This window comes from Camellia sinensis, chromosome 1, assembly GCF_055761805.1.
Source record: "Camellia sinensis isolate YWXY chromosome 1, ASM5576180v1, whole genome shotgun sequence".
NCBI lineage: Eukaryota > Viridiplantae > Streptophyta > Magnoliopsida > Ericales > Theaceae > Camellia > Camellia sinensis.
This window is the reverse complement of record NC_138961.1, coordinates 1,531,277-1,554,642: the sequence shown is the minus strand read 5'-3', so window position 1 is coordinate 1,554,642 and position 23,366 is coordinate 1,531,277. Positions and strand designations below refer to the sequence as shown.

The following is a 23,366-nucleotide window of genomic DNA, read 5'->3' as shown; positions in this document are numbered from 1 at the left end:
TGCCATGTGCTGTGCATGAGAAGCCGACGTAAGAGAAGTGAAAGGAAGAACTAGTTCGGCTTGTTCTGCGGCTATACATAACCGTGAGTACTTCGGTCAAATGGTAGTTCAGCCATGGTAAAAACCATCCCACTTGGTTTAAGCAGTGGGGGGGTGTAAAAGGATAAGCATTATCCTTTAGGAGTATGAATCCTAGGAGGACTTTGCATGGAGAAGTAGGAGTCCTACTAGGATTATGTCACTCGAAACCTATAAAAGTTCACAAACATCACTTTGGAGAAGGTAACACAACACACAATTTCGCTTTCTGAATACATTGAGCTTTGTCTATTTGTCAAGTTTGCTGACTTAGGCATCGGAGAGGTTTCCGGCACACACCCGCTGGTTAGCTCACGTTTGTGTTTTCAGGTGACAAAACGACGTCGTACGGAGGAGCGCGGATTTAGTCAACAGGATTATACGAGAAGGTGTATTTCTTTCCCGTACAATTGGTGCCGTCTGTGGGAAATAACAGACAGAACAAAACCTCTTGATTAAAGCTTCTCCCCTTTACGATCAATGGCACACATTGAAGAATTGCCGCAGTCCGCCGTCGACGGGCTAACTCCAGATGGGGGCGCAAGGCGTGAAGGATTACCCTCTGTCCCTCCCATGGCGGACTTGGAGCCCCAACGACATAACACCAGGAGGGATACTAGGGGGAGGCGAACTAACAGCCCCCGTCACTCTCGTTCGCAAAGTCCTGATAGGCAAAGACGGAGGATTGATCCTCAAGCTCTGGAAGATCGCGTGAAAGAGCAAGATGAATTGATAAGAAAGATGGCGGCGGACATGGAGGCCTTGAAACGCCAGATGAAGAAAAAAGAAGTGGCGACAGGAGAGGGGCGCAAAAACAAGATGCCCCCTCGCCACTCAGAAAATCGTAGTAGGAATACCACACCCTCGTAAGGAGAGAGCAGAAGCCTCAGGACAGGCGACACTCAATCTTGGTCTTCCAGAACTCGTCACTCCAGGTCTGAAAGGACGAGATCTGAAAGATCATACACTGAAGGAAGCACGTATTGGCCCTCACATTCGCACCAAACCAGATCTAGACAGACGAAATTACCCAGATCATCCGACTTACGAACCGTGCTCGAAGAGAAAGCACGATGCAAGGAGGATGCCAGGGCGCGGGATCCGCACAGAGTTTCTGCCTTACAGCGGTTGGCTCCTCGGACGCATGGAAGCATCGAGGTTGGAATGCCAATACCGCGCCCTGCCTACGAACCAACGGACAAAGCATTGGCAAGACTACAGACTTCGCCGTTTGTTCCAGCGATCGAAAACGCGCCCCTACCATCAGGCTTCCTTCAACCCAAATTCACTACATATGAAGGGAAGACGGATCCCTACTCACACTTGAGCCACTTTCGCCAAGTCATGGCTGTATACAGGCGAAACGAGGCCTTAATGTGCATACTCTTCCTATCAAGTCTTGGCGACCTAGGCTTGACTTGGTTCGAGAAACTTCCAGAAGGCAGCATAGCCTCTTGGGCACAATTGGCAGAAGCCTTCGTGACAAGGTTCCGAACAAACACTAAAACCCCGGTGGAGATCGATCAGCTACTCTCCATCGACATGGGTGATAAAGAGACCCTAAGATCCTACAACAGTCGCTACTGGGAGACATTCAATCAGATTGGGGATTGCCCCACCAATCTCGCCATCGCACAGTATAAAAGAGGCCTTCCAGTTGGGAACAGACTAAGGGACTCGATCACCATGATGCCACCCCTCACTATGGAAGCCCTGATGGAAAGAGTGCATCAGCACATCAGGGTAGAAGAGGATGGCGCACGTGCCAAAGCAAAATCTAGTGCGACCGCAGTACCAGAAAAGAAGACCTCAGCAAAGGTCAATGCAGTAGATCGTCAGAGCAAAAACGGACGTGGCAGACGAGATAACGGAGAAGACCCGGATAAAAGATGGTTGAGAATCCGCACTGCCATAACCACGGTGTTCAAGAAACCGATATATAGGATTCTGAGAGAAATAAGAGATGAGCCTTTCGTCAAGTGGCCAGCCAAGCTAGGAGAAGCCCAGAAGGACTATGACGAAAGATCGCGGTGCACCTTCCACAAAGAAAAGGGACATCGCACGGAGAATTGCACACCATTGAGACAACACCTGGAAGAGTTGGTGGCAGCAGGCCACTTGGATAAGTACATCGAAGGAGGGACGCAACCAGCCCCCAGGATCACAATAACCCCAACGGGATGCCAGTCGACGCCCCACCTCAAGGCATTATCAATGTAATACATGGAGTTTTTGAACCTGAGCGTGTATGCGAGCTCAAGGGATCAATCAAAAAGGCTGAGCACTTTAGAGAGGTGTTAAGTGCCCAACCTGCCATCAAGAAGGGAAAGAGAGAGGCAACAAACGTCATGTCTTTTTCAGATAAGGACTTGGATCGAATATACTGTCCTCACAATGAAGCTCTGGTCGTCACTCTCCGAGTCAAGGATTTTGACGTCAAGCGGATTCTGATTGACCAGGGTAGTTCATGTGAGATTATGTACTACGAAATATTTAAACAACTGAAGCTACAAGACAAAGACTTGGCGCCTGCAGTATCTCCCCTAATTGGATTCAAGTCCATGCTAGAATGGCCCGTCAGCAAAATAATTCTTCCAGTCAGAACAGGAAGCGTAACAAAACAAGTGGAGTTCTGGGTATTGAAGGTCCCCTCCACTTACAACATCATCTTGGGCAGAACATAGCTGCACGCCATGCGTTCAATGGCGTCATCCTACCACCAGGTAATGCGGTTCCCCAACGACACCGGTATAATTGAAGAAGTCTATGGAGATCAGATCATGTCAAAGCAATGTTTCGCCACGGTAAATGGCAGCCGCGCTGCCAAAGGATACGTTCATTTGGTGGAAGAACCTGAAAGCAATGAACTATTCGCGGACGTCGGCAAAGCGGCGGATCAAAAAGCAGTAGAGGACTTGGTAGAGGTAAAAATTGATGAAAAGAACCCAGATAAGTTCTTTTTGCTCGGCTCGTCATTGTCCAGCACTGAGAGATTAGAGGTCTTGAAATTCTTAACCTCTAACATCGAAGTGTTCGCCTGGACACCCTACGACATGCCAGGCATTGATCCAAACTTCATCTGTCACCAACTCAATGTCCACCCATCCGCCAGGCCAGTCATTCAGCGCACTTGTAGATCGGCACTTCACCATGCCGAAATAGTGGCAGAAGAAATAGGTAACCTGTTGGAGGCAGGAGCAATTAGAGAAGTGCACTACCCAAGATGGATCTCCAACACAGTCGTAGTGCCAAAGAAGAATGGCAAGTGGCGCGTCTGTGTCGACTACAAAACAGTCAACAAGGTGTGCCCAAAAGACAGCTTTCCTCTACCACGGATAGATCAACTGGTAGACCAAACAGCGGGGCACAACCGACTTAGCTTTCTTGATGCATACAGAGGCTATCACCAAATCGTCATGCATGAACCAGACCAGGAAGTCACATCTTTTACAACTCCAAGAGGACTATACTGTTACAAGGTCATGCCTTTTGGCCTGAAAAACGCAGGGGCAACATTCCAACGGATGATCACCAAGATGTTTGAACCATTGTTAGGCAGAACAATGGAAGCTTACATCGACGACATGGTGGTTAAGAGCAAGGATGAGAATGACCATCTTAAGGACCTAGACGAGATGTTTGAGATCCTGAAGAAGCACAAGTTGCGCCTCAATGCGTCCAAGTGTGCATTCGGAGTAGGATCTGGCAAATTCCTGGGCTTCCTCGTGACCAATCGGGGTATAGAGGCAGACCCCTCTCAAATCAAGGCAATCCAAGATCTGGAGAGACCAAACTCAGTAAAAGAAGTGCAGCATCTCACCAGTATGGCAGCTGCACTCAACCGATTCATAAGCAGGTCGTCAGATAGACTACGACCATTTTTTCATGCCTTAAAGGCCAAGTTTGAGTGGGATGAAGAATGCGACCAAGCTCTGGAAAGCTTGAAGGAGTATATGTCTTCCCCACCACTGCTTGTTACCCCAGTACCTGGTGAAAAACTCTTCTTGTACTTGGCAGTCTCTCAGCACGCAGTTAGCGCAGTGTTGGTTCGTGCAGAAGGAATTCAACACCTGCCCATCTATTATGTCAGCAAGACATTGCTGGGAGCCGAAACAAGGTATTTGCCAGTGGAAAAACTGGCATTAGCATTGATGATGGCCTCCAAGAAATTAGCACACTACTTTCACGCCCACACCATAATCGTCCTCACAGCTTTCCCACTAAAAGCTTTGTTTGAGAGGGCGAACTTTTCTGGGCGAATTTTGAAGTGGGCAGTAGAGTTGGGACAATTCGACATCAAGTTCCAACCCAGGACCGTAATAAAAGCCCAATCTTTGGCAGACTTCGTCGCAGAGTTTACTCCTGGAAGTCATCATATCTGCCTAGTTGACCTAACTGACACCACCGAATTAGGGATGGAAGTTGACGCCGGAATAGCACAACCCCTAGTAGAAGGTACTTAGTCAGACTCCAAGGCAGACCAGACTAAAGACAACAAGGAAGAAACAAACCAAGGCTCACCAACAGTACAATCAGATGGCGAGGGGCAGACAACAAGCATGGTCCTTGAAGAAAACACCATTCTTGACCCCACGACATCATCTGACCCCTCTACTTGTTGGAAGTTGTTCGTTGGTGAGATGTGGAAGCTCTTTGTGGATGGAGCATCCAACCGGCATGGTGCAGGACTCGGCATAGTCCTCATCTCACCAGACGGCCTGGTTATAGAGCAAGCAATCAACCTTGGCTTCCCAGCATCAAACAACGAAGCGGAGTATGAAGCGCTTCTCGCAGGACTCAAATCAGCATACTACATGCAGGCCATCGAATTAATGGTCTACAGCGACTCACAGCTGGTAGTAAACCAAATTTCTGGCGACTATGAAGCAAAGGATGATAGGATGGCCAAGTACCAAGAGTTGGTCAGAACAGAGATCAAGAAATTTGAAGTAGTAAGGATAGAACAAATCGGCAGGGAGGAAAACAGCAGAGCTGACGAACTAGCAGGCTTCGCCTCAATGGCAGACTCCTCCATACCTCATCCACTACTAATCGATTACCTACCTAGACCAAGCATAGAAGACCCCGAAGCAGAAGAGGTATGTTGCGCAGAACTAGGCCCCTCTTGAATGGATCCCATCATCATGTTCTTAAAAGACGGCATCCTCCCAGAAGAGAAAAAAGAAACCAACAGAATAAGAGCGAAATCGTAGCGATTTTGGCTCTCCCCATCCTTGGCATTATACAAGAAGTCATTCTCAGGACCCTACCTAAAGTGTGTTCATCCCAGCAAAGTAGAAGCATTCTTGTACGAGATACATGAAGGGGTGTGCGGAAGCCATCAAGGAGGAAGATCGCTAGCTTACAGAGTCATTTCACAAGGATACTGGTGGCCATACATGCAGGCAGACTCAGAAAAATATGTGAAGAAGTGTGAGAAATGCCAAAAATTCGCACACCAAATACATCAACCAGCAAGAGAACTCCTACCATTAACTAGCCCATGGCTTTTCGCAATGTGGGGCTTGGACATAGTAAGACCACTTCCAACAGCACCCGGTAACAGGAAGTTTTTTCTCGCAGCAACAGACTACTTCACAAAATGGGTGGAAGCAGAAGCATTGGCATCAATCAAAGAAAAAGATGTGAAGAAGTTCGTTTGGCAGAATATCATCACTCGGTTTGGCATACCAAAAGCCTTAATTTCAGACAATGGCACTCAGTTCGACGGCAGAATCTTTAGAGGCTTTTGTGAAGAATACAAGATAGAGTTCTACAATTCTACACCGGCATATCCTCAAGCAAATGGCCAAGCAGAAGCATCAAATAAAGTCGTCTTGGATGGACTGAAGAAAAGGTTAGAGAAGGCAAAAGGCAAGTGGGCGGACGAACTTCCTCATGTTTTATGGGCTTACCACACCACACCTCGACGATCAACAGGAGAGACACCATTCTCCTTAGCCTATGGAATGGAAGCAGTAATTCCACTGGAAGTTGGCCTCCCCACAATTCGAAGAGAAAATTTTGATCCAGACTTAAATGGAGAAGCCATAACATTGGAACTCGACCTTGCGGAAGAAATAAGAGAAAGAGCACTGGTTCACATTGCCTCATACCAACGAGAGTTAATTAGAAAATACAACAAAAAGGTGCATCCAAGACAATTCAAGATCGGCGATTGGGTACTGCGCAAAGTAATGGGAAACACCTTGGTACCAGGAGATGGCAAGTTAGGGCCAAACTAGGAAGGTCCTTACAAAGTGGTTGGGTTAGCAGGTAAAGGGGCATACCACCTAGAAGACAAGGACAACAAAGCAATCCCTAGGCCATGGAATACGGCCAATCTCAAGTTGTTTTATTTTTAGCTTTTTCTCTTTCAAACATATGTAATTTTTTCTTTCCTCAATAAGACAAGCGATTCTTTTCAGCATAAGCTGTTCTCTATAAAAGTTAGCTTTAGTGAAGTTTAGGAACATTGCAAACATATTATTCTAAGTTAGCTGGAAAAACTAACTTAGATATTATTCTAAGTTAGCTGGAAAAACTAACTTAGAGGTTGGCTGGAATAAACCAACACCCCTCCTAAGCCCAGGATAAGGATCCAGGCTGCAGGACGTTTGGTCGGAATAACCAAACACTTTATTCTAAGATTGGCTGGAAAAACTAACTTAGAGGTTGGCTGGAATAAACCAACTTTTTACTCTTCAGCCAAAGTAAGTGTAAGACTGAAGAGTGGTTGACTGGAATAAACCAACTCCTGTTACTCTTCAGCCAAAGTAAGTGTGAGGCTGAAGAGTGGTTGGCTGGAATAAACCAACACCCCTCCTAAGCCCAGGATAAGGATCCAGGCTGCATGACGTTTGGTCGGAATAACCAAACACTTTATTCTAAGTTGGCTGGAAAAACTAACTTAGAGGTTGGCTGGAATAAACCAACTTTTTACTCTTCAGCCAAAGTGTAAGGCTGAAGAGTGGTTGGCTGGATTAAACCAACTCTTTGTACTTTTCAGCCGAAGTAAGGGTATGGTTGAAAAGTGGTTGGCTGGATTAAACCAACTCTTTGTACTCTTCAGCCGAAGTAAGGGTATGGCTGAAAAGTGGTTGGCTGGATTAAACCAACTCTTTGCACTCTTCAGTCGAAGTAAGGATATGGCCGAAGAGTGGTTGGCTGGATTAAACCAAATCTGTGTACTCCTTAGCCGAAGTAATTATGTCAGCTAGGGAGTGGTTGGCTGGTAAGCATAAATTAGTTCGAACAAGCAAAAACCGAGATAAACGTTGGACATGAAAAGATCAAGAGCAAGCATACAAATCAAAACCGGAATAAGAGTTCATGCAAAATTTTCATTCAATGAAAAGCAATTACAGAGGGGCATAGCCCGGTTACAAAGACAAAAGGTAACAAAAAAGAGAAAAAGTATAAAATCAAGAGAAAATGTCTTCAATTTCGGCATCAAAAGCTGCATTGGCATCAACACGAAGACCGGTTTCAGATGGGAGCTCGCTCACGGTCGCAAGGGTGGTTTCGGTCGGAACCACGGTTTCCCCTGGAAGTTCAATAGTCAGGTCTTCCACCATGGGCTCCAACCGAACTGTTTGATCCACATTGACAACCGGAGTATCCTCAGAGGCAGAGTCTTCATCAGAGTCTGAGCCTTCAAGAAACTGCTGTTGCATGGCATTAGCATACTCCACAAGGGAGTTCGGTATGAAGTAGGCTGGAGGGTTGAAAACCTCGGTCTGTGGATCATGACCGAGCTTCTCAACAGCTGCCCTCCAGCCGCACTTGAAGAACAGTTCCTTGGCAGCTTCGCACTGCTTAATATAAGCATCCTCTGCCTTCTTGAAGCCTTGCTTTTCGGCACCTTTTGCGCTCTCCTTCAGTTGGGATATTTCGGTATCTTTCTTCTTTTCAAGCTTCACCAACTCGCGCAGGTACTTGTCCTTTAGAGCAATGGCAGCCTTCTGCTTTTCTGCTTCGGTCGAACTAACCAGTCCGGTCAGTCTGCCGTTCTCAGCTTGTAGCTCGGCCATTTGCTTTCTGGCCTCTTCTAGCTCGGCCGACTTCACTTCGGCTTCTGCCACGGCTTGCCTTGTTGTTTTTCTGAGCTCTAGCATTTTCCTATGAGTAATGTGGTTTTTCTGAATGGCCTGACAAAACAGAGATTTCCCTTTAGCCGAAGTAAAAGTTGAAAAAAAAAGTAGACAGAAAAACGGCCGAAGTTACTTACCAGAATCATCGACTTTGTTGAAGACCGGATGGCCTTCAGTTCGGTGTTTAGTTGCTTTTGGTGGTGCTCCATGTCTTCGGGGAGGCACACACTCTTGGCCAGGTTGAAGGCCAACTGGTGATCCTTCTCAGCAACAACCGAATCAGAATCCTGGATATCTCGGTTATTGAAGGTAAGTTTTGGTACCTAGCAAGTAGTAGTTCGGTCAGAAGGCTCCGGTTGGGGGCTCGGTGGCAGGCTTGGTGGAAGAGTAGTTTCTTCTTCATCAACCGAACTTGGTTCGGTTTCGGCGGTCCGGGCGCGCTTGGTTCGGCGGGATGAGGACGGTTGTTGAATAGGAAGGGCTACCACCGTTTCTTGGGTTTGAGTTGCTGGTGGTACTTCGGCCCTGTTGGTTTCGGTCAAAAGAGCCCTTACTCTGTTCTTTTTGGCCATCTCCTCTTCAGCAGTGAGTGGAATTAGTCTGATTTGGGGTAAGGTTGGTCCGATTCTAGGGCGTCTTCAAGAAGAAAATCAGTCACTCTGGCTTTTCGGCGACCACTGTATCGGTAGGTCGGCTCGAACTTCAGCAATTTGGCCCAACTATGTTCAGGATACCGTAGTGCGGCGCGCAAAGTGGCTAGGTTTGGGTAGCTGTATAAAGAGTGGAGATGGGCAGAATCTGCGAAAGAAGACAACTGTTAGTCCGGCTGAAAAATTAAAAAACCGAAATTAAAAAAAAAAAAAATGCAAGCAGGAAGACCGAAGTAAATTTACCGGGCTCTCCTTTTTTCCAATTTATAGGTCGGCCAGGAATCTGGGCGTGATGATCCTCAAAGTTCCCAAACACCCAAAAAAAATCGTCGTCGTTTAAGTCTTTGTCCGGAGTATATTTTATTATCTTCTCTCGGCGGCGACGTATTCTAAGATAATAGACCCACCCATCTTCTTTTGAACCAATGGAGTATTGGTGGAAGATTTCGGCCAGGCCAAGGTTTAGTCCGGCTTGGCGGTTCAGTTCGGCTATTCCCATAATGATGCGGTATGAATTGGTGGATAGTTGGGTAAGGCATAATCTAGTTTGCCTAAGAAACTCACAGATTAAAGGTTGGAATGGAAATCGCAGTCCGGTTTCAATAATTGACAAAAGGGTGAAGGGGACAAAGCCTTCATTACCCCATGGGATGACATCTTTTTCGGCTAAGATCAAGTGAACGTCATTGGGTATATTGTAGTTTTTTCTGAATTCGGCTAGGCCGCCCGGAGTATTCACTAGATACCTATACTTACCCATTTGTTGTATAATTTACGAATAAGTTATATCAGTGCAAAAATTGTGCTAAGTAGCTCGGTTGAGCGCACGGAGGAGTGCCTGGGCAACCTAAGTCTGTAAAGTAGAAAACAAAGGGGTTAAGCACAGATCATAGGACCGTGCTACAAGTTAAAAGCAAGGTAAAAGAGCCCTACTTCGGTTTTGTGAACATTTTCCATCTCGATTCAGCAAAATGCTTGGTAGCTCAGTTTGAGCAAGGTTCTTATTAGCCAGATCTTGGCAGGCATCTCGGCATACTGGCTTTGGAAACAATTTTGTTAGACCGGTTCATCGTCTAGGGGCAGCTTTCTGTGTTCGATCTAAAAAACTAAGAAAGCTGGTTTAGCCCCAAAGGCCTAAATCGGTTGAACTATGAGTTTTGTTACTTCGGTTGAGCCTCTAGGGGCAGCTTTCTGAGTTTGGTTTAGAAACTAAAAAAGCTGGCTTAGCCCCAAGGCCTAGCTTGGTTGAATACCAAGGTTCCTAGTTTACTGAGTACAGAACTTCGTTCGGTAAGCGTATCTCGGCCAGAGTGATTCGGGAGTTGGTAACCTACTGAAACTACTGTTATTTCTACAAGTTCTAGTTCGGTTATTGTCTAAAGTGATCTACCTACATAGGACAAACAGTTTCCTAGTTCGGTTGGGACATGATTCTGGATCAAAATCGAGTTTTCTATAGGATATATAACATATACTCATAGGTTCTACTGATTTTCCCATGAAAGTACAGACGCAAAAACAAAAATGTACAAGCATGTTTCGCAAAAACATAAAAAGCAGAAAGAAGAAAACAAAACAGATTTTTTGGAAGCTTACCAGAAGAAGATGAAGCTGGAGAGGGGAGCAACAGCACCAGCAAAGAACACGAGCTCAGGGAACTCAGAGGTTGGAGAAGCAGAGGCACGAAGAGAGAAGAAGATGAATAGAATAGGTAAATGATTCATAGGTAGAGTGATAGTTTTGTGGAAAGAGAGAGAAAGGGCGGGAACTGTTCAAAAATTGCAAAATACGAAGACGACGTTGACAGCTGCCTTCCGCAAATGGGAACGTGCCACGTGTATACGGAATAGAAAGCGATTCAGTTTTTGGTGATTGAAAAGACATTATGACCGGATGAGAGTGGCTCGGTTTAAGTTTAGCTCGGCAGGATAAGCTAAACGGTTGTAGCTCGGCTGGAAGGTTTGAGGACTATAGCTCGGCTAAATGAACAGATAATCCCTATTATGCTATGCAGATGGAATTAAGGGGCAATTGAGAGGGTAATTTTAGTGAAAATTGGGCCGAGCTATGAGAAGGACTTTATGGCCCACAGTGCGAAGGACTGGGTAAAAAGGCCGAAAAGTTACTTCGGCCTAAGAGAGATTAAGTTATTTCGGCTCAAGAATTGTAAAGCTACTTCGGTCCGGGCAATTTGGAGCTAGGCCAGTCTCAGAGTTAGTCCGGTCATGATGTATTCTGAATAGAGCGGTCTAGCGGTACCTTTGAGTTAGACCGGCCTTGGAGTTATACCGGTCGCGATTTGTTAGTTCGGTCCAACCATGCCATGTGCTGTGCATGAGAAGCCGACGTAAGAGAAGTGAAAGGAAGAACTAGTTCGGCTTGTTCTGCAGCTATACATAACCGTGAGTACTTCGGTCAAATGGTAGTTCGGCCATGGTAAAAACCATCCCACTTGGTTTAAGCAGTGAGGGGGGGTGTAAAAGGATAAGCATTATCCTTTAGAAGTATGAATCCTAGGAGGACTCTGCATGGAGAAGTAGAAGTCCTACTAGGATTGTGCCACTCAAAACCTATAAAAGCTCACAAACATCACTTTGGAGGAGGTAACACAACACACAATTTCGCTTTCTGAATACATTGAGCTTTGTCTATTTGTCAAGTTTACTGACTTAGGCATCGGAGAGGTTTCCGGCACACACCCGCCGGTTAGCTCACGTTTGTGCTTTTAGGTGACAAAGCGACGTCGTACGGAGGAGCGCGGACTTAGTCAACAGGATTATACGAGAAGGTGTATTTCTTTCCCGTACACTAATGAAATACATGGGATTATGATTGTTTTCTAAATTAAAACATCAAAGATACAATGAATCTTCAAGTAGGGAAATCAATCTCTTCATTGCTTTCTTTCCCAAGACTTCCTCCATATTCACATATATCTTCAATTATATATATAATTAACCACAAGATGAGCAAATATAATAACTTTACTCTTCAATCAAGCAACTCTAATTTATTTCCATATAAAATCTTCCATTTAATCCTTGATTCTTTGTGGTAGATGAGTTATCCACAAGGATGAAATCAAAGTCACATACCTTAACCCAAATCCACGTTTTTCCCCAAATTTCCATGGTCAATCTCCTTCCTCTTCTTTAAGCTTCCATGAGTGGTGAGCTCTCTGCCTCCTTTGCCCTCTCTTCTCCTGGTTCTCTCTCAAATATTTGTTGGCTCCAAAAATGATAAGTTCCAACTCACTTAACATACACGCACATATATATATATATATATATATTAAACACATAAGCTTTTCACAATAGGGAGGCCAAACACGCCCTTACGAATCGCGTAAAATTAAATTTCAATTAAATTTTCTAGATGACTCTAAAAATTATGCTGATCTGAAATATGTCCTCTGTTCCGGGTTCTGAAGCTTCTAAGGTCCTCAATTTATAGTATAAATTTAATCATCCAAACGCACATTAACGAATCAGACAAATTAGATTTCCAATTAATTTTCCCAAGTAGTTCTAAAAGGTCCCATTAACATACCCAAATACTCAATTTTGATTTCTGGATCCGTAAAGGTCGGTAATTCAATTTTAAAGCCGTGACTCAACAGATAATTTCCTCAATTGAACAGATATCATTAAATTAAAATGCATTAACCCACAAGGACATAAAAGTAATTTCGGATATGGATTTTGGAGTCATTACATTCTCCCCACCTTAAGAAGTTTGGTCCTCCAAACTTGATTTATCCTGCCACAAGTCAAGTGATGTCTTAGGTAGGCAACAATTCTCAATTATTTAGTCATTCGTAATCTTATACAGTCAATTTCAATGGAATTTGCTTCCAGAATCACAAGTAATTCCTCTTTACTGGCTAATTGGTAGCCCAAATGATAATAGTACTCAATAGCATCAAAGCATTATCTCATTGTTCACAACCCTCATACATTTCAATTTATTGATCCCCAAATCATTCCTTCCAAATAATATAACAACTTAAGGGTATTCAGAAATCTATTCACTTCAAGTATTCGCTTACATGTGACTCATAAGCTATCAAACACAGTTCAACCTCTTTAGGTTCACATACGACCCCAACTATCGTAAGTCCTTAAAGGTTGAGGAAACATTCACTACTTAATCATGTTTCAAAGGCACATACATCTTTCAACGATTAAACCCAGAATAACAAACAAGTCCTAAATCAACGACTTTGTGGCTCTTTGCTCAGTAATCAGAATTAGACTTATCAGTTCGAATCAGATTTCTAACAGGCTCCAAAACAAGTAGCATATACTTTTGTTAATTCATGCAGGTGTGCCATGATTGACACTTAGTCATATCATCATAAGTTCGGATCCGAGCAATAGAAACAAGTATAACAACTATCTTTTCAAGCAAAGGAAGCCTTCCAAAGATAAGGGCAGAAATTGAATTTAAAATCATGTTTAATTAATCAGTCATAACAATAAGATGCACATCCTCTCTCAACAAGTATTACAAATTAATTTAACCTCTTTTTAATCATCTCAGTATTCCACAATTCAGTTAATGCTTTCTCTTCCTACTGTAGGGTACAAGATCAACCACATGGTTTGCATTCACAATTTATAATTACAGTGGGTTAGCAAACACCCATACAGAAATTATAGACCAGTCATCCGGTCTCGTCAATTAACACGGGCAGAGTGTCCAGTCACTTCGTGTACATTATTCCTACCAAATTCATTCGTAGGGTCATAATTTCATTTAGTATACAGTAATCACATCCATTTGGGTTCCATAATATCTAGAAAGTCAGCAGTAGAACGATAACGTGATTTAACCAACTAGTATCAGAGTTAGAATTCTTGGCAAAATTAGTTCAACATGATAGCAAATCAATTCGGTACCATGTAGTGCGTATTATACAAATCTGTATGAACATGAAAGAGGAAGTGAATACCCAATATGTACCGCTAACCCCTCATCATTATGGATTATCCCCATAACCATTTGTTTCTGTCAAAATTCACAGTGTCATGCAAAACAGTTTACATTATAGCCTTCAAATAGGCAATAAAGGATTAATTTGCAATATCCAACATTTACATATCTACACAAACATATATCAGAAAGATGATTTCTCAATCTTGAGTCATTAGTACACGTAGGTGAGGTTTTTGTTCTTGCGGTAAATTATCAGATCTCAATCATTTAATTTGATCTCAAGGTAGTCAATAACTACCTATCTTTTTTTTTTTTTTTTTAATGGGTGCCATATTAGCAAACACGTATTCTAGGCGGGGTTCTTCATGTTATTCGATTATTCCTTATAAGAAGTCCCAATTACAGAATACAGATTATACGTAAACAAAACATATTACAGGTTACAAATTTCAGATTTCAGATTACATAGTACAGAGGTCAGAGTACAGAGTACAGATTCCTGCAATCAAATCCCGATTACACATAAACAATACTTATTAGACACCATCAATAATTCCTTATCAAAAGTCGTCGATAATTTTCTTAGTTCACGAAATCATATTACTTACATACTGTTTCAAGGTTAATAACCAATTACCCAGCATAGCTTATCTATTTAAACCATAATTAATTGGTTCCTTTCACAATTTTAAGAGGGGTCACTATATGCATGACGTCTTCTTACAACCGGTCCTACTTAACACAATTTCAATTATTACGCAAAACACATCTTATCAAAATATTCAAATACAGTAATTTCTCAAACTCACAGATCTAAACATCGTTATGGTAAGGAAGACATAACTATAACATAAAGTTAGAGTATCACATATAGCATTTCCTTTAATCTTAGAAATATTCCATACTTAGAGCTTAATCACTTCACTTAAATAGATGCTAAAAAGCCCAATTATATCGTCATCATTTCCCACAGATGACTAACAACCGATAATATACATTTCATCTAATCATTTACATTTAAACTGTCTTACCGGTCAGCTCAAATCCTTACCACGCTTCCGCAGTGCACTATTGTTGATTTAATCCCATCTGTATGTCTTACATTGTTCACCAATCTATGTAAGATAAACAGTGGTAATAAAAGACTATACAACAGACATAGATCATAATCATCAGAGTTAGCAGGTAGAACATATACATTTAACATTGCCATCAATCTTTTCATGTACTTTCAGAATATTATGCATGATGCCTAAGTCTTTCTAGACATCCTAAAGCACAATGGATTCGTGTGTGAGATAGCAACTCGTGCTCTGATACCACTTGTCACAACCCAAACTCGCCCCTAAAAGTTCGGGCATGACCTATGCAGATACGGACACATAACCTGATATACATAATATATGGGGCCTGAACGGAAGCATTTAATATTACAAAGTAACATAGAATAACATCCATTGAGCTAAAACTAACATGCCAGGATCACATACGTGAGAGCCATTTATCTATATACATACCCATACATATAAATGAGCATATATCCGAGCATTGGTAAAGAAGGGGGTATATACATACATTTTAACCTTAAGTAAATAATTAAAGTGCAAGCCAAAATCTTAACAAAACTTCACATAAATGCATGGGTTTGGTCTGGGAGTCTGGGCATACTGAGGTTGACAAATGAAAGGTGAGCATCAAGGGTTAATACGGACTTCCAAAGTAATTACCTACAAACAGACATAATACAAAGTGAGCGAAGCTCAGTGAATAATAGTACATAAATGATTCAATGCTCAACTTGAAGTATAATACATTTCAATGCATACATAAATAAAGAGGGCATAAGGTTAATTGATTCTGCACTAATTTCATAACGGCCTTAGGCCCAGTCTTGAAACATAATGACTTAAAACATAACATCTTGAAACATAATGACTTTAAGCCCTTGAACAGAGTGGCACTAGGCCCTTGAACATATTGGCATTAAGCCCTTGAACGTGTTGGCATTGAGCCCTTGAACTTGTGTGTATAAACTCAAGAGGTGGCTCGCACGGATTCTAGAGGTGACTCGCATTGCAGCACTTAGTTCCGTACAACACTTTGTTTCATACTAACAGATCTTACAGATCATACAAAATGGCCATAGGCCTCATAACTTTCACAGAACAGCTTTCAGACTCATAACTTTCACATATGTATGGACTCAAGAGATGGCTCGTACGGATTCTAGAGATAACTCACACAGCAGCACTTAGTTTCGTACAGCGCGTTGCTCCATACCAAAAATACAGAATGGCCTCTGGCCTAATAGATCATATAGAATGGCCATAGGCCCAGATTGGCTTTAAGCCTAGTTCATATATATATGGATTCGAGAGGTGTCTCACATGGACTCTAAAGGTGGCTCACAATGTAGCACTTAGTTCCAAGTAGCACTTTGTTCCATACCAGAAATTAATAGGTCTTACAGACCAAACCATACATATCATGTCAAACCATAAACGGAAACAAATTCATACATATGCATTATACTTGAATCATAAATAGAAATCAGAATTCATACTTGATTATACTTGGCACTTCGCTAGCGCTAACAAATCAATATAAAGCATCCTTGTTAGTTCCATAAAGGAATCTCCCGATACTGAGAACTTATAACATACATGAACTTGTAACATACACTTGAACTTGTAACATATGTAAACTTGTAACATCCTTGAACCACGGTATTATTACCACCGAGTAAGGGCCGTGTGCTACAGATGTGATGAGTACTTTACATATATGGACAACTGTTCATTATGTCAAAACGTAACATATCAGAACATAGAGCATTTCTTGTTATATCATGTCATTACAGTACACTTAACAAAGACAGAACAGTTTACATCATAACGTGAGTCACATGACAAGGTCATTGATATTTAATTCTGTCTTCAGGTTGAGTCATCCGTAAATCAATCCGTTGTTTATCATAATGCTTAGTAGGTATTAACGTATAAAACAATCCGTGGTCTTAACTAATTATTCATTAAGAAATGACGTAGTTCACTTGATCTATTAATAGCATATAGAAGCATACACCTTTGTTTGATCGTTCATATATGTTACCATAGTTGACTTGTACTTAACAGAGTACTAATGGTAGCCGTTACATCATTCACATGAGTTAACATAGTTAACTTAAGTTTAACAGGACATTCCTGATAATTATTAATGAGAGATAAACACATTTACAGATTGAATGAGTTCAGAGATACGTGAATACCATGGTTCCATAGTGCTTATACGTTCCCTTTGTTCATCAAGAATCACTATAGCTATCTTGCAAATAACAGAACGTTAGTCTTCTTTGTCAACAGTAATACCGCTCAATAATGCCTCTAGATTTTCCAATCAACACATTATTAACTTAATTACTTGCAAGGAACAGCATATTAACGATAAAAATCATTAACGATAATTGAACGTACGACTACCGTACTACGACTCATAGTGATCAGCTCCCAGTAGTAATAGGATGATGTCCTCGTCTCGACTTACAAGCACAGTGCACGACACATAATATGAGATTAGACTCGATCCTTTACTTATTCTCTTTGATCATTCAATCAATTAGCCATGGTGGTACCAAGCTCATTATTCCTTACTAAGTTATAATCCATGTCTCAGAAAACAGGAGAAATTGGTGGAAAATGGTTTAGGTGAAGAAATGGTACAAAACTGGTTGACAGAAAGTAAATAGTCATCACTAATTTGGGCATAACTATTTATGTATTTAGAATTTGGGAGTGATACCACTTCCATTGGAAAGTATACTTTCGGAGCTTGATTTTAGGCTCAAGAACCACTCAAAACGGAGTCCGAATGCAAAAGATATTCTTGTTCAAAGTTACAAGGTAAAAGCTGAAACAGAGCCAGCCGCTTGTGCGCCCACTTTGGCCGCTCGTGCGGCCCAATTCCGCTCGAGCGGAAGAACCCGGCCGCTCAAGCGCCCAAAAGCAAAATCAAAACCTCTTTTTTTTTCCATGCTCCACTCGTGCGGTCTGGGCAAAAACAAACAATCCAAAAATGGGTTTTTCTTGCTCCAACACTTGATTCTTTCATTTTCCAAAGCTTGTTTTCAACTTAAATCATTCAAAAACATGTAAAACTAATGAAATACATGGGATTATGATTGTTTTCTAAATTAAAACATCAAAGATACAATGAATCTTTAAGTAGGGAAATCAATCTCTTCATTGCTTTCTTTCCCAAGACGTCCCCCATATTCACATATATCTTCAATTATATATATAATTAACCACAAGATGAGCAAATATAACAACTTTACTCTTCAATCAAGCAACTCTAATTTATTTCCGTATAAAATCTTCCATTTAATCCTTGATTCTTTGTGGTAGATGAGTTATCCACAAGGATGAAATCAAAGTCACATACCTTAACCCAAATCCATGTTTTTCCCCAAATTTCCATGGTCAATCTCCTTCCTCTTCTTTAAGCTTCCATGAGTGGTGAGCTATCTGCCTCCTTTGCCCTCTCTTCTCCCAGTTCTCTCTCTCCCTCAGATATTTGTTGGCTCCAAAAATGATAAGTTCCAACTCACTTAACATACACACACACACACACACATATATATATATATATATATATATATCAAACACATAAGCTTTTTCACAATAGGGAGGCCAAACACACCCTTGCGAATCGCGTAAAATTAAATTTCAATTAAATTTTCTAGATGACTCTAAAAATTATGCTGATCTGAAATATGTCCTCTGTTCCGAGTTCCGAAGCTTCTAAGGCCCTCAATTTATAATATAAAGTTAATCATCCAAACGCATATTAACGAATCATACCAATTGGATTTCTAATTAATTTTCCCAAGTAGTTCTAAAAGTTCCCATTAACATACCTAAATACTCAATTTTGATTTCTGGATCCGTAAAGGTCGGTAATTCAATTTTAAAGCCGTGACTCAACAGATAATTTCCTCAATTGAACAGATATCATTAAATTAAAATGCATTAACCCACAAAGACATAAAAGTAATTTCGGATACGGATTTTGGGGTCGTTACAACTCTACCCTCACATATCGACTTACCCCGATATGCACCTACTCATTCGACTTATGAGCATGGAAACACAAGTGGCAACAGATACGACGATCCTTGCGAAGTTCAGATGGAAGGTAAAAATAAATTGTTTAGTTTAAGTACTTTTACAAAACAAACAACCTTTACAATAAATTTTAAAAAGATGAACATGCAAATATGATATGCAATACAATTACATTTAATATTGAACATGCAACTCAAACACTTTCAAATAAATACTATTGTGTTACTAATAAACTAATACATCATACATGTATTGTCATAGGAAATATCCCTCATGTCGACCACAATCAGGATGCTTTGAGTGATGAAGATATTCCAGATAATCGATCATTTATCCATAGGAGGTATCACAATTGTGCAAGAAATTTTCATGAAAGTGAAAGGTTCCAAAGAATGCAATTCCTTGCTCCAACTACATGTAGACATTGCAACACAAGATTGTTCCACAGTGAAACATCTACCATGTGCTATAATAATGGAACAATTGTTTTGCCACCAGTCACAACTCCAAATGAGATGATTGATTTTTTCTCTGACCAAACAGTGGAGGGTCATCATTTCAGACAACATATTCAAGCCTACAATCATGTTTTCTCATTCACTTCAATGGGTGTTCATGTTGATGAAAACTTAGCAACAAGAACTCGAGGTGTGTACACGTTTCGTGCACAAGGAGCCATATATCATAAGATTGGGAGTCTCTTACCAAATTCTAGCGACAGACCGAGATATTTGCAACTGTATGTTTATGACACTGACCACGAGAATGAGAATCGAATGCCTGAAAATGAAGAATTGCACTTGGATTTGCTTGACAATATAAAGAATATTTTAAATGCTCATAATCCATTTGTACACACGTTTCGCTAATTGGCTCAGCGTCCAGACATACATGAATGCAGACTCAAATCAAAGAGCAACCATGTAATAGGCCCCAATACAACCTTCATACTGCTCCTGAAGTTGTTGTCGTTTTAGTAGGTGGCGAAAAAGTTAGAAATTTAAAACCAAGAGATATCATTGTCCAATCAACCAGTGGTCATCTTCTAAATATTCCTGATATTGTCGGATACTATGATCCATTACAGTATCCTCTGTTGTTACTGTCACGACCCAAACCCGCCCCCTATGGGTTTAGCACCGTAATTCGGCCAGTAATCCGTGATTACCGAAGGCCTGCTTAACAGTAATAACAGTAATACAGAGTACAGGGACTGGCGGAAGCCAAAACAGTAAATGAAAGATGTCCAATGAGCTGTGACAGTCTGTATGCAAAAAGACTTTTCATAACACATTCACATTCAGAACAAAAGCAGTATGTACATACATCATATACAGGCATTCAGGTTAGGGACCAAATCCCTACCATAACAGTACAGTACAAGTCTATACAGTATTACAAAACAGAGACAGAAGGGTGAACTGAGACACCCCAAAGAGCCTAAGCTTGAACACACTTGGAACCTCGCAGTGAGGCACGTTGGTTGGCCTGACAAAAAGGGAGTTTAACCCAACGCTCCTAGCTCCGATCCGGTGCCTGGCCACCTACACATATATATATAAACAGTGAGCTAAAACCCAGTGAATAACATATGCGTAAAGAGGTTATGAATGAATGTCCTTTCAGTATTTAAAACAGTCATTTGAACAGTATATCAGTTATTCGATCATAATAGTCATAAGTGGTACATCCAATAGCAAACAGTATAGTAGGTCTTAACAGACCGAACAATCAGTTGATGGCCATCATATCAGTAAACAGTAGTGGTTCCAAACATGGGAACCGACAGAGATCTCTGTGACAGTAGCAGTATAGTACAGTACAGTAACAGTAAATTGCTATGGATGCCACGAATACAGTTCGCAAATAGGACAAACATTCATTCAGTAAGAAATATCATTTCAGAAAACAGTACAGTTGATCATTCAGAAAAATATTCATGATTGAATATATCTTTACAACATTATTACTCACAGAGCACTGGGCTACAGATAGGCTAGAGCGTCCTCAGATGCCAACCCTACACAGTTACAGAACGAACACACACTAAGTTACACACTTGGGAATCAATGACTTAGTCCTTATCTTGACTCGGTGTGGTTCTACATCAATATCCTCATTAAGATGCCTTAAACTAGGCCTAGGATGAAATGAGGATGCAAAGATGTACTTTAAAACACTTTTCAAAATTTTCAGAAAACAGGGGTCTCGCTCGAGCGTGGCTTTCTACGCTCGAGCGGACATGCAGGCAAAGGATCTCCGCTTGAGCGTGACTTCCTTCGCTCGAGCAGACTGCAAACTCATGAAAAGTACTGGATGCATGCAATTCACGCTCGATGGGCGCTCGGCCTCCGCTCGAGCGTGAGGCACAAGTCCTCGCTCGAACGGACTGTAAAACATATGAAAAGTACTGGATACACGCATTGTACACCCAAGCGTTACTTTCCCCGCTCGAGCGGGATGCATGTACTCAGAGTGTACGCTCGAGCGTGGGTCCAAAATCTGGAATTTCCAAATTGAACCTCCAAGCTCAAATCTCAACATTTAAAGCATCAAATTCGATTCATTTGGGCTAATTTTATGGAAAACACTTTAAAACTCATAATATGACATGTTTTGAAGATCAATTTGCAAAATCAAAGCCCAAAGGTGAGTCAATTAAACACAATTTCAAATAAACTTTAAGAACATAAAGTGTATGTAACATGCATGTGTTCAATTGAAATCCAAACTTCCAATACGTAATCAAATAAGCCAAAACTTCCAAAAACATGATAAATTCATGAACTATAATCAAGATATGGACATGCATGTAGCAATTTCCATGAAAACAACCTCAAAATGCTAGAACATGTACATGCATGCATGATTTAAGCTTCAATTCAACATTTAGAACCAATTCTAGACTCTAATCACCAAACTTCCAGGGAACATGCAAGATACAACTTAAATACAAGTTCAAGAAGATGATTCTCCTACCTTAGGTCTTCAATTTCAAGAATGGAAGCTCAATTTGTGCAATTATCCTCCAAATTTCTAATTCTCCAAGCCAATTTGATGAACTCAAGTCTTTCCTCCTACTCTCCCTCTCTCAATCGATTTTGGTCTCAAGAATAAACAAAATGATGCAACACATAAGCTCTAACAAGACTTAACAAAGTGGCCCACTTCTATGGCATTTTGGTAAATAAGCCAACTAATGTAATTTACCATTATTTAATCTAATTTAATCATTCTAGATCACATTTCAATCAAATCTACCATAAAATCACATAAATTCTAATTAACATGAAACACTAATCAATTTCAGATTCGGCCGTCGATAAGGCCTTCAATTCACAGTTTGACACTTAAAACATGAACAAATCAATTAACAGTCAAACAGATAGAAATGCGTTTAAACTAATATACTCAATCAATCAATTCAGAATGTCAGTCAAATCAGTTACTTAATCATGTTCAGTCACAGTTTATCAGTAATCAGTGGTATTATCAGTAAACAGTGGTGAGGGTTGTCACAGTTACCCTATGGTTCATATGAATGAGATGCAAATGCCAGAAGTAATGATGGCAAAAAAGTAACATGTTGTGATTTCTATTCTTATATGCTACAGGTAATGACGTACACATAATATTAAAAAATTACTTCGTCGAAATTATTTAATCTATAGTTATTTAGTATAAAATCTTCACTTTTAATTATTTATAAGTATTCAAATACTGTCAATTCAGATTCGTCTTGGTGATCAATCTCTTTTTCTTCGAGGAGGTCGCCTCTTACAGCAATATGTCATAGATAATTACGTGAAGATTGAGTCCAACAAATTAAGATGGATACGTATTCATCAGAATCACATTCGAGCAGATTTTTATCAAGATCTTCTACATGCAGTATATGCTGGTGAAAATTATGGAGGTACAAATTATCACGTACGGTATTACATTTGCACGTACACATGTTTGTTTATATTCATACATACATATATATATATATATATATTATTTTTTCTTTTGTGAAATATTTGTTTAGGTAATGTTGGTCGTAGAATAATATTACCATCGTCATTTGTTGGTAGCCCACGAGACATGTATCAGCGATATCAAGATGCAATGGCTTTGGTCCAAAAGTATGGAAAACCTGATCTTTTCCTTACAATGACCTGTAATCCAAATTGGCCTGAAATTAAAGTTGAGTTGCTACCTGGACAGTCACCACATGATCGTCCTGATTTGCTAACAAGAATATTTCATTCAAAATTTGATGAGATGAAGACCGATATTCTTACAAAACATGTACTTGGGAAGGTTCTAGCATATGCATATGTTATTGAGTACCAAAAAAGAGGCTTACCACATGCCCATATGGTCATTATTTTGGATGAAAATGGTAAGCTACGCACTCTTGACGATTACGATAACATTGTTAGAGCTGAAATTCAGACAAGAGATTAGAGCCTAGATTATACAGTGTAGTTCTAAAACAC

General features: G+C 40.8%; 1 protein-coding gene across 1 annotated transcript; it reads left to right on the top strand.

Annotated features, from left to right (window-relative positions):
• Positions 1 to 10,426: 10,426 nt before the first annotated feature.
• On the top strand, positions 10,427 to 23,334 carry LOC114287102 (uncharacterized). Its single transcript, XM_082869866.1, has 4 exons — positions 10,427 to 10,532; positions 19,144 to 19,733; positions 22,615 to 22,798; positions 22,913 to 23,334. The coding sequence occupies exons 1-4, from the start codon at positions 10,427 to 10,429 to the stop codon at positions 23,332 to 23,334; spliced, it is 1,302 nt and encodes a 433-aa protein (XP_082725992.1).
• Positions 23,335 to 23,366: the final 32 nt, after the last annotated feature.